Source organism: Lontra canadensis, unplaced genomic scaffold (genome assembly GCF_010015895.1).
Source record: "Lontra canadensis isolate GAN:19392208 unplaced genomic scaffold, GSC_riverotter_1.0 scaffold9, whole genome shotgun sequence".
NCBI classification, from domain to species: Eukaryota; Metazoa; Chordata; class Mammalia; order Carnivora; family Mustelidae; genus Lontra; species Lontra canadensis.
The window spans coordinates 9,333,525-9,345,617 of record NW_022631003.1 but is presented as its reverse complement, the minus strand read 5'-3'; the positions used below and the strand labels follow the sequence as shown (position 1 = coordinate 9,345,617).

General features: G+C 35.2%; 1 protein-coding gene across 1 annotated transcript in view; it reads left to right on the top strand.

The window, feature by feature from the left end:
* Nucleotides 1-12,093, top strand: part of TRHDE (thyrotropin releasing hormone degrading enzyme) — a 362,821-nt gene that overhangs the window by 205,130 nt on the left and 145,598 nt on the right. Inside the window, exon 6 of the mRNA XM_032854781.1 lies at nt 10,340-10,477. Within this exon, the coding sequence (XP_032710672.1) occupies nt 10,340-10,477 (138 nt within the window). The remainder of the gene's footprint in view (nt 1-10,339; nt 10,478-12,093) is intronic.

The following is a 12,093-nucleotide window of genomic DNA, read 5'->3' as shown; positions in this document are numbered from 1 at the left end:
AAGCTCTTAAGAAGGAAAAAAAAAATAAACTGTGTAGAATCAGAAACAAAACAAAACAAAACAAAACAAAAACAAAGCCAGCCGCAAGGAAGCCTGCGAGTAGACACAGGCACGCCTGTGTGCTAGTATGTTTGCAGTGAGTGATTTGCTTCACATCTGCATCGTAGCTTTTGTGGAAATTAGCCACACAATCTCAGCATTAGCCTCAATGGCTGAAGAAAGTGGCTGCACAACATTCTAGGCCAGATCAACATTTGCTACGATCAAGCAAAGATGATAAATCTGATTTTCCTGACTGTAACTAGACTCAAGAACAGAATCTCCATCTAAGTTCACCTCAATCCTTACTGAGTGTATTAAACAGACTCTTGATTTTGGCAGCATCTCAGTGCTAGGTCGGCCCTGCTAGCTGAGCTAGCAGTGGGTCTGGATCATGTCCATAACTAATCTCTCTGGTTACACCAGAAGCAGTGGTTGATGTCCATTGGGTCTTAGTTGAGTTTGAGAATGGTTTCCAGTGGAGTGCATACAAACCGTTGCCCTATTATTTCTCCTAATTCTGGCCAACATGGTGCAGTGGATAAGAGCATGGACTCTAGAACCCAACTGGCCAGGTTCAGTCCTCAGTTCTTAGGCAAACTTGAGCAAACCAGTGAATTTCCTGTAAAATGAGGATCACAATAGTATCACTCATTATTAATAATAATGCCATAAAAATTAGTAAGAGAAAAGAAAGTGCCTTCACAAGATACTTTTGAGTACACTTACTCTATTTCTGAATGATTCTAGAATGCTAATATTTTAATATTTTTGCACTTTATAAATGAATTGCTAGTCCAGATTTTGCATTCTGAATGTTGAAAATTTTCTCTATTAATATTACAATCAACATATAAATATTCTGGTAGCTTACTTTGAGAGCTGGGAATAAATATGGGACTTCCTTCTGAATGGTTAACTTTCTGGGCCATAAGTACCGTATATGTTTTGGAGTTGTTATGGGTTTAAATTTTCAAATTTGAAAAAAAAATAATACTTTTTATTTTCATTGAAAATACAGAATTCTGTAATCTGGCAACAAATGTATTTTTTTTAAGCTTTATTTATTTATTTTAGAGAGAGAGCAGGAGGAGGGGCAGAGGGAGAAGGAGAGAGAATCTCAAGCAGACAGTGCTGAACGTGGAGCCTGATGTGAGACTCCGTCTCATCGCCCTCAGATCATGACCTGAGCTGAAATTGAGAGTTGGATGCTTAACCGACTGAGCCCCCTAGGAGCCCCAACAAATGTAAAGCTTTATTAGTCTAGGTTATTTGATGAATTGACCTGGTATAGCACTAAATATTGATATTAAAGTACAAAAAAATGTTCTAATAAATTTCATTCATCAAGTTACTAAGCATTTTATTACAGGTTAAGGTCATTTGAATTATTTTTGATTTCACAAATTAAAATAACATAAAATGAATTAGCCACTTGGTATCTATGTTAATAACTTCAGGGAGTTGATTAGCTTATCCTTGGAATTCTTCCAGACTGAATGGTATAAGAAAGTTTCTTTAAGAATTTAAACAGAAATTTATTTTGTTTAAGATGGTTAGTCAGAATGCATTTAAAAATATTCTGAATTATATTTTATCAGTTAAATACTGTAGTGCCTTCATTAGCTTATTACTAATGTGTCTGCAAAATATTAGTGAGTCCTTGTGATGGATGTGAGGAACAAGTGTGTGGTTATCAAAGAAGATTGGCAAATTTGATTTCATTGAAATGCCTTATCAGCCTGTCAAAAAAATTAAGCATAGAAATAGAGAAAAAGATTCTCACTGCCAGAGTCGAGATAGGATTATTGAAAAAGACGAAGAAGCTATTTTCTGTCAGAAGCTTAAAATCTCTGGAAAGGATCCTGAAGTGACATGTGGAAGAGTGGGAATTAGTTCCTGTTAACCAGCAAAGGACAGGAAATAAATCTCCCTTACTAAACAATATGCTTCACCAGGTTAGAGACTTTCTTTTACCCTCATTTCTCAGCATTTAACCTGATGTATAGCATCTATGAGGTGTTCAATAATAAAATTCCAGTCAAAAGTTAACAAAAAATTATGAAATGAAGGTCAATAGATCACTTATGAAAGATGATAACAGTTTCTGTACCTATATTAGGGACTCACTCATTGACTTAAAAAGGAGATTGAGATTTCAAATATATGCAGCTGCATTGGGTAAGTGTTTGAAGGAAAACTGAGGGAAAGGTGTCAAGAAACCCTAAAAAGTAAAGGGAAGCTAAATAATATGAACATTTTAAGAGGGTTATATGAAAGCATATGGCATATGGTTATTATTCACAGTGATTTTTTTGGCTGCTAGAATCAGAATGAGCTATGTAATTAGACAACCTGTTCGTAATTATTACTGTGATTGGCATTATTTGAAGCACATTCACGATTGTTCCATAAGACCCAGGATTATCATAATTAATGAAAACGTGAGTGACTAATTGATGATAACGTCTGCCCTATGAATACAATACTGCTATACTTTTCAGGTTCTGAGTAAGTCTGCAGAAGGTTCACAATTTAGTTATATATAATGAAGTACTTTTTGTGTTCCTTCTTAGTATTTTCCCATAGCTGTGCCACATTTTAGATAATATGAGACATGACATATTCAACTTGTGTGTTACAAACAAAACAAGGCGGCTGAAGGGTATAGTCATGGGAGAGACAATTTAACCCACTTTCTCTGTTAGTCACATTTGAGAATATAGCGGTTCATAGAAACCTGTACAGCGGGTTATTTGGGTTATGAGAGGCTTAGAAAGTCATCTGAGATAGGCTTCTAGAAATTTAATTGCTTTTTTAGTTTATGCATTGAATAAGGCATCTTAGAAGTTTGTGGCTTGGCAGGGGTTGAGATGTGGTTGATAGTTAAAAGAAATAAGAACATATAGAACTCATTTTAGTTACTTACTGTAAAGCTTGTGTGAAATCCCAGAATAATGGGATATCACTAGAGATCTGCCTGGATTATTGTGTTTATATATCATTTTTTGTTAAAGGTTATGCAAACAAACATTGTAGTAAAATTTTCAGTACAGTGCTTGTTTCCTTGTGGCATTAATGGTGATATTTTAAAAATTATTCTTCAGTGGCTACTATATATGTGTGTTTACACAAGTTTGATTTTAATATAGATGGAGCGCTTTAACAAACTGCCCATGACAATGATTATTAACATCTTAGGCATGTGTATTTTAAACATGAAATTTTAAAATGCTAATTTTTAAGATACATTGCTATAGGGAAGCACTATTTATTTTCACTAGCTCTTTAGTTTTATTTCATCCATCCATATGATTTAGCTGTCTATAAAATGTTAACTAATCTGCTAAATAATGACATACTATTTAACAAGTACATCTAGCTAACTTTCAACTGAATAAATTTTGAAATACTCTTGGACATTTTAGAACTTTGTAAAAGTAGGACGACAATATAAAACTGCGGAGTAAAATTCTTTTAATATTTTAGGAAACTCGGAATCCAAATAATTTCTAATTTTTACAAGTATGGCACGGTGGTGTTTGTTTACAAAGATAATAATTGCAAAGTTACAGAGATACCATATCAACATAAATAAAACCTGATTAATATTTTTCCTCCATATATTTGCTTCTCTTTTTTGAATTCTTGATTGTATTCCTCGGCTTTAACCTTTGCCATGGTTTGAATAAGTCGCAGAGAATAAGACTGAAAAACCCGGACGATGCAAACAAAGCTCTATCACTTGTTCTAGTCTTGCGTAGAAAGGGGCTCAGATTAGTAATGCTTTATGCGGCATTTTGTTGAAGCTGTGAAATCTTAAAGATCTTTATCTCATGGTAGAATAGATTTCAGAGGAGTAAAACATAAATAACATTTTATATCTTTTTTTTTCGTATTGACAGATCAATTGAGATTGAATGGACTCGGTCATAGACACTGAAAGCATTTCTACCCATAACCTTCCCTCTATTGTCTACTCGCATAGTACTTTATTTATGCTACTAATGCTTCACCCATCAGATGGCACTAACGATTTGTACACGTACCTGTCTCCCTTATCATAATGGGAGTTGCCTGGGTCCTAGCTGTGTTTGTTCCCCCAGCTTCTAAAGGATGTCACATATACAAAGCAATCTGTAAACATGTATAGAATAAGACTGCATTGTTCAAATATTTAATGTCAGATATTCTTACTGATTTGATTCCATGGATTAGAAAAGTACCTTTATCTATATCCAACAGGACATTGTGAACATTAAATATTTCAATAAGACACTGCTTTAAACAAATGAAAATACTGAAAAAGGAAATACTTGTGTCTATTTGGCTATCTGTATATGTATCTACGTATGTATCTATATAGGTCTTTGTCTGTATTTATGTCTAAATCTGCATTTTATTCATACATCTTAGAATTCCAAAATAAATATCTTACTGATCATCAGTGATCATCACAAAGTTGAACTATATTTTAGAGATATAATTGTTACAGTGTCTTGTGAGCACCAAGATAATGTCCATACTGTGTGTTTTTTGCACATGATTATGCAATTTTGTCCTGTTTGTTTCTGGTTGCTCCGCACCCTAGTCCACTTTCCACTGTTCATTCGTGATCTCTCTAAATGTAGGTCTGGTGATGTCACTTCTTAATTCTAGCTTCCTCTCTTGCCGTGGAGGATCCTTGATGATTCTGTTCTTGTCTATCTCTCTGTGATAATCATTTACCCCATTTTACTCCTGGCCGTCTGGCACACAAAACTTGGTAGTCTCCCAAACAAGCCATTAAATCTCATGACTTTTCCAAGATACCCCTGTCTGTTCCAAATGCCCTTTTCTGCTGCCTAGAAAACTCTGAAAACTCTAGAAAACTCTGTCTAGAAAACTCAAATCATCCTTAAAGATTCAACACTGTTCAGAGGCTGTTCCTGCCATCCCCCAGGCAGAACAAATCTCAGCCTTCTGTGCGGAGGCACACCGTCTCCTGAACCTACTCCCACTTTTACATACAGCACGTGGTTTTGTAATATTTGTTTTCATCGTTGCCTCTCCTTTTACTACTATAAAATCTTTGAAGGTCGAGTCCATGTCTTTGTATCTTTTTTATCTCCAGAACCAGGCATACTATCTGGGATATAGCAGGTGCTCAATAAATATTTGTAGAACAAATTCTCTTATTTAATCTTCACAACCACCTATGTTTACAAATGAAGGTGAAGTCTAAAAATACTGAGTAACTTGCTCAAGGTCACACAGCTCATGAATGGCAGATACTTTCCTTGGCGTGTAGGGCACTTTCATCAACTTCACAGGCGCGTACCTGCCTTTTCTCCCAGGAATACCAAAGAGCCATTTGTGTTCATATCCATCCTCCTAGAAAATTGGGTCCTCGTGGCTGCTCTGATGTAACCCGCTGCTGCCCTGAGAATTGTTTTTTTCTGCTCTTTTCATGCCTATGAGCACCTCTCCACAACTTGAACTGGCTGAGGCTTGGCTGTCATCTTTGTCTGGTTTGATGTATCTGACTTTCTTTGATCTTGATTCAGATTAGTCTCTGTTTTTTTTTTTTTTTTTTTTCTTTCTTTGCTGGTGACGGAGTCAAAGTGACTGCTTTGTATTGTTCTTCACTAAAACTGCTCAGACTTCCTGTAGAAACTTGGTGACACCCACCCCACCTTTCAGTAGTATCTCCTATTTTCCTATGCTCATCCCTGCATCCCCAAGCCTGTGGCTGGATTAGAGTCTGACATGTCCAGGCAGAAGCCATTTTGAAGTGTTAAGGAAGGTAATTTGTCAAGTGTGTCTAACGCTGCGGTAAGAATTCTTAATAACTCCCTTTACATGTATTACTAAACTCCAGTCTAGGAAATGTTAATACTGTAAGAAATAATAAAAAAGACTCGATTCTGAGATTTTATTTATATTTTTAAATGGACTACAGTTTACTGCCAAAAGTTGTTTAACGCATGCTCCTTGGAGGCGGGCCTTTCCTTTCGGGTGCTTGTAGCATGTTGCTTTGTAGATGTTTACTGTCACCTTCCAGCAACATGTCGTAGAAGTGGTCTTCTTCAGTTTGCCCTCCAAAGCAAACTTTTTTCCACGACTCCCATTCCTTTCAGGAGCTTCCCCCCAACTCTTTAAAAAAATTCTGTCAAGTCATCTCTTAATACTTTCTCTCCATCATCCACTAAGAGGACCAGGGCATCGAGGTATCTGTGTTGGTGGATTTTTCATTCAAAATATCTCTCAGGTACAAGGGTCCTTCACCAGTGCCTTGTTCTAATACATCATCGCCGCCTCCCCTCTGAGCGCAACAGCCACTTTCTGCCTCCCGTCTCTGCATACATCAAGCCTCCCTGTATACCACAGATAAGTTAATTTTCCTACGACATTACTTTTATTATGTCATTATGCCTGCTACTGCCTATTTATTAGGACCAGACTCTTCCACTTGGTAACTGAGGACTCACACAGAGGAGGTTTTTTTTTTTTTTTGTTTTTTTTTTTTTCATGTTTTCTCTGCCTGGAGTTGTCCTTTTTAAAAAAGCTGCTTCCCTCATTCATCTAAGTAACCCTTCATCCTTCAACAACCCGCTTTAATGTCACTTCCCCTGTGAAGCCTTTTCTGAACTAATTAATCATTTTATCCTTTGTGTTTTATAACATCCATCATATTATAATACAGTTAGCTGTTTATCGGTCTTTCTCTTACGCTTTTGAGTTCTTTAAGGTTAGGATCTAAGTCTCTGTCATATATTTCCTCCCCAGACATAGCACAGTATCTGGCACAGAGGAGGAATTTAATACACATTGGTTAAATGAACGAATAAAAAAAAATAAGGGAGCCTTTCTTTTTTTCTATGTGTTATTCTCAACTCCGAATTTATTCATACTTTCTTTACCTAGTTAAAAAGTCTTTTCACTATTCTCCAAAAATTCAAATATAATTTATTTTTAAAAATAGTTCAATACAAAATGATATATTCAGTATTATTTGAACAGTTTAAATGTAGACACAGATGCAACAACTCCAAGAAGGGTCTATGTTAGAGTGGTAGGATTTATTCTTACTATTAACATTAAACTTATTTAAACAAATTTTAAAGTTCCACATTTACCTTATTGTGCTGCTTTTTGAAAGTGATAGAATAGCTTATCATGGTGACCTTAAAATATGAACTAGAATAAAACTGTTAGATATGCACCATAAATATATTATTACACACACACACACACACACACAACTTTAAAGTTCCTTCAAGCATCAGAACAAATTCTATTTCTTTCATTAAACTTTGTATAAATCTATTTTACAGATTTTTTCCCCCTTCAGATTTCCTTTGGCATTTCTAGTGTGTAAGAGAAAACCATTATTTTGTTCACTGTATCCAACTATTTTGTTTGATCTCTTATATCACATTAGAGCCAGGATTTCTTGAACTTTATTTTGAAACTTTCTCGGTCTCAGATTCACAGTAGGCAATTAATCAATACTTTGTAATTGTTGCTATTACTATTATTGTAGTTGTGGAGGAAGGTGGGGGAGGGCTCCAGCAGGTGATGGACAAGCTAAGTTTTTTTTTTTTTTTTTTTAATTTTATAGTGACACAGGTTTTTATAAAAAATTAGCAGCTTCCCTCCTGGAAACTCTTTGTAGTTTTGCTAAATTGGGTTTGCCTCTGGCTAGAATTTTCTTTTTTTCTTCCTTAATTTAAAGTGTTCTCTCTTCTGAATTTTGTGAGTGTTCTTCTGCCAGGCTTTTCTTTTCTTCTTTTTTTCCTCTTTTTTAATGCCTTTTTCCCCCTCAATTAAACAATGTCATTCTCTCCAAAAATGAATCTTTTGCTAATGACTTAACATTACTAAATTTAAGCAGTTTCTTGAAATTCTACTGATGAGGCAAAGGTTTGTTTTTGTTTTCCTTCAGAAGCATGAAGCAACATATCATGTATAACTTATATATTCTTAAACAAGAGAATTTCATTTTAAGACATTTACTTTAAGTTTCACTTTTGTAATTACTTAGCCATTCACTTTATAGCATTTAAAAATCATATTGTTAGCAAACCAAGATACATGCACTAAATTTTCATATTGATCACCATATACTTATTGGTGCTAAATATTAAAAATTAAGATTTGAATAAAATAGCATTTTAAGTTCAGTTTGCACTGTGGTTTCGATCAGATGTTTGAGTTACATAATGTAGTGGGCAGTCACGATTTAAAGAATTAAATATTATTTTTTCTTTGGAATGAAACCACATCTTTAATTTGTATTTTGTATAAATAAAAGTGTTCATTGGTCAAGTTGAAGTATGATGATATATTCCAAGTTCCTACCCATTAAATTCAATATCAAAGTTGTAATGTGCATTTTAAATTGAATGAGTAAGAAGATTGCATACCTGCTTTAGAGTAACATTAACATGTTTATTTTGGAAATACATGATTTTCTCTTATTCTCTCAATCTAAGCCATCTGCCTTTTTATTCTTAAAATTTTATTAAAAGATTTTATGTATTTATTTATTTATTTGACAGACAGAGATCACAAGTAGGCAGAGAGGCAGGCAGAGAGGGAGAGAGGGGGAAGGAGGCTCCCCACTGAGTAGGAAGGCTGATTCGGGGGCTCGATCCCAAGACCCTGAGATCATGACCTCAGCCAAAGGCAGAGGCTTTAACCCACTGAGCCAGCCAGGTGACCCTATTAAAATGTTAAATCCCAAGGTCCAATCTCACTCTCCTTAATTTGTCTTGAATTTGGAACTTAATTTGAGAAGAAATACAGTATTAGTTTATGTCATATTTGTCAATTTGTTGTAAGTTTGAACTTCTCATCATGGGCTCTTAGGGTCTGAAGCAGACTTCTGGGACCAGTTCAATCCCAGTTCAGTGGGACCATTGGTGTGAGACTCTCAGACCGAAAAAGGACTGAAAAAATTAGATCTGTAGTTCACAGAGTATAAAAATATGCTATTAGAAATAAACATGATAGTATACAGTTGGCTGGAGAACTAATTAAATTATTGATTAAACATATTAAATCATTGAACAAATGGTGATGAAGTAAGATGCCTCTTTAAAGCCAGATTTAAAGAACACACATATATAATGGCTAGTTAACTATTCCTTTTTTAGCATATTTATTTTCCATTTCCATTTTTGTAAAAATCCAGGATTGGTGTACTCCCAGCTTGAAATTACAACTCACTCAGAAATAACACACTGTTTATCTGCTGGCTCAGAACTAGAAGGCTCCAGGAGTGAGCTCAAAATTAGCTATAGCAATTTAAGTGTTGCAGTCTTTAATCTCGGTAATGATACTCCTCCAGTCTGAACTACCTAGGGGCTATTTAGCCCTCCTTATCTCCTGCAACTTCTTTTCTCTCTCCCTCCTCCCTCAATGAAGGCGGGAGGCCAGAGGACTAAGAGCTGCTAGCATTTTTGTTAACAAAACCCTAGCTGTTTCTTTAAAGCAGGCTTCTTAAAACGACAGAGAAGTGCTTTTTCTTTACAATTTATTTCTAACCTAACAAATCAGCTTTTATCAGAGCAAATACAAAGGTCTGAACATCACACAGAATAGACATCTGATGATTTCCTTTGTTTTCACAACTTTATGAGAATGGGTCATTAATACCTGTTGAGCTCTACTTTATGTTCGTTATCCTGAAGTCACATATATATCCACAGATATTACAGTTTTATGTCAATTTGCCTTTTGCTATTTGTTGGGGTCTCTTGAGGTTCTTTAAGAAGATAAATGGTGTGTATATATGTGTGTGTGTGTGTGTGTGTACTAGAGAGAAAATTAGGTGGGGGGAGGACAGAGGAAAAGTGGACAGATTAGCAAGAGAGAGAGAATGAGCTGTTGAAATGGTACTACCTGTAAATGGTATAAATAGCAAAATGGCACTGGAACCCAGAAATTTAGTTCTTATTCCTCTGTTAAACTTAACGAAAAAGGTTATTTGGGACTGGAACTGTGGGCTGGATCCTGTAGAACACACATATAAGCTTAGTCTGTTTCACATACGTGCCCACTGTCTGAATTTGCTCTAACCGCTGTTAAAGCACCGTCCACTGTTTTAAAATCTATTTAAGGCCCTTTGTAGCCCACTGATTTTGTTTCGTGTTGCACTCAAATCAACCACCTTCATTTCAGAGTAACTTAGAGGCATTTTATTTACTGGGCTCTCCTTGCGAGTTCAGTCTCCACTGACGAGCATCATCAATGAACACACATTCTGTCATAACCACGAACCACCTATGATATTGCCCCGTCTACTGTATTGCAGGAAAAACAGAGGTTTCTGACGGATGTTCTGCATGAAGTGATGCTGCTTGATGGCTTGGCCAGTTCCCACCCAGTATCACAGGAAGTGCTGCGGGCCACAGACATTGACCGGGTGTTTGACTGGATCGCCTATAAAAAGGTGGGAATAGATAAGACCCAAGCGCCAATTGGATATTTCACTATCCCGGGGCGGCCCAGCTATTTCATGCGAGATATATTCTCTCCGTCCTGGCTGATAGAAATGGACTGAGTTAGAAAATATAGAGTCACAAGGTTCATGTCATTTTATGAGTTAGGGCTTTGCTTTATAAATCAGCAAGATGGAGATGAATGTTTGCCAAATAATGCACAGAAATGTTGGAAGTATTAATGAATAAATGTTTGGAGCCTTGATATGAAATTGCTGTACAAATGGTGTTGTGTCAATGTCAGTTTTTATTATTATCAATAAGAGAGCTGACCTAAACAGTGACAGATTATTTGTCATCAATGCCCCTTAAATACTTAACTTGTTTTTCTTGGCTGGTACAAGTGGGTGTAGGCAGTGACATATGTATTTTATAAATATTATTATCTAAGGGACATTTAGGAGATTAAACATCTTTCATGGATAATAATCATGATAAGTGAAATTTTAAAGACTAGACTTTGAATGACAAAGATTGTGGACCAATGACTAGACACAGAAATAAGACCCACTCTGAACTTTTTCCCATTGTTACGTGGATTAAGATTTTTCCTGTCTCTATCCCTTAGTTGTTCTCATTTAACATAAATATGTATATCTTTTTGTTTAACACTTACAGCTACTTGGGAATTGTGAAAATAGTGTTAAAGTCTCGTTCATCTTTGGCATAGATCGAATTGCATTTACTGGGATTTCCATTTACTTTATTGATTTAAGTTTTTAATTGATTAAATTAATGTTTTAAGTTTTTAAGAATTGTTGCTAACATTTTTCCTGATATATTCCTATTTACAACTAAAGGTGAAATAAGGTACACTAATTTAGATTTTGGTTTTGTACTCATGAAATGACTATCTCAATGACTATGAGTTAATATTATATGTTATAATATGTAAAGATACAAATTGTGTTAGAAAATATCTTTTCAAGTCATGGATCTTGGCATTGGCTATAAAAGGTTTTCTGATGTTTTGGAAAAATAAGTGGAAGTATAGAATCATATTTAAAATATATGTTACTATATTTATGTAAAATATCAAAATTTAAAATATTTATTTTTTATATATGAGGTTTTTTTACTATATATTTTTAAAACTCTTTGTTTGAATTTGGTGTAGTTAGTACATACTTCTATTAGTTTTGGGGGTAGAATTTAATGGATTCATTAGTTGTATATAACCCTCAGCGCTTATTACATCAAATGCCCTCCTTAATGCCCATCACCAATTACCTCTTTCCCCAACAACCTCCCCTCCAGCAACCCTCAGTTTGTTTTCAGTGTCTCTTATGGTTTGCCTCCTTCTCTATTTTCATCTTATTTTTCCTTCCCTCTCCCTATGTTCATCTGTTTTGTTTCTTAAATTCCACACATGAGTAAAATCGTATGGTATGTGTCTTTCTCTGACTAACTTATTTCACTTAGCATAATATCCTCTAGTTTCATCCACGTGATTGCAAATGACAAGATTTCATACTTTTTGATGGCTGAGTAATATTCCATTGTATTTATATATCACATCTTCTTTATCCATTCATCAGTGGATAGACATCTGGGCTCTATTCCATAT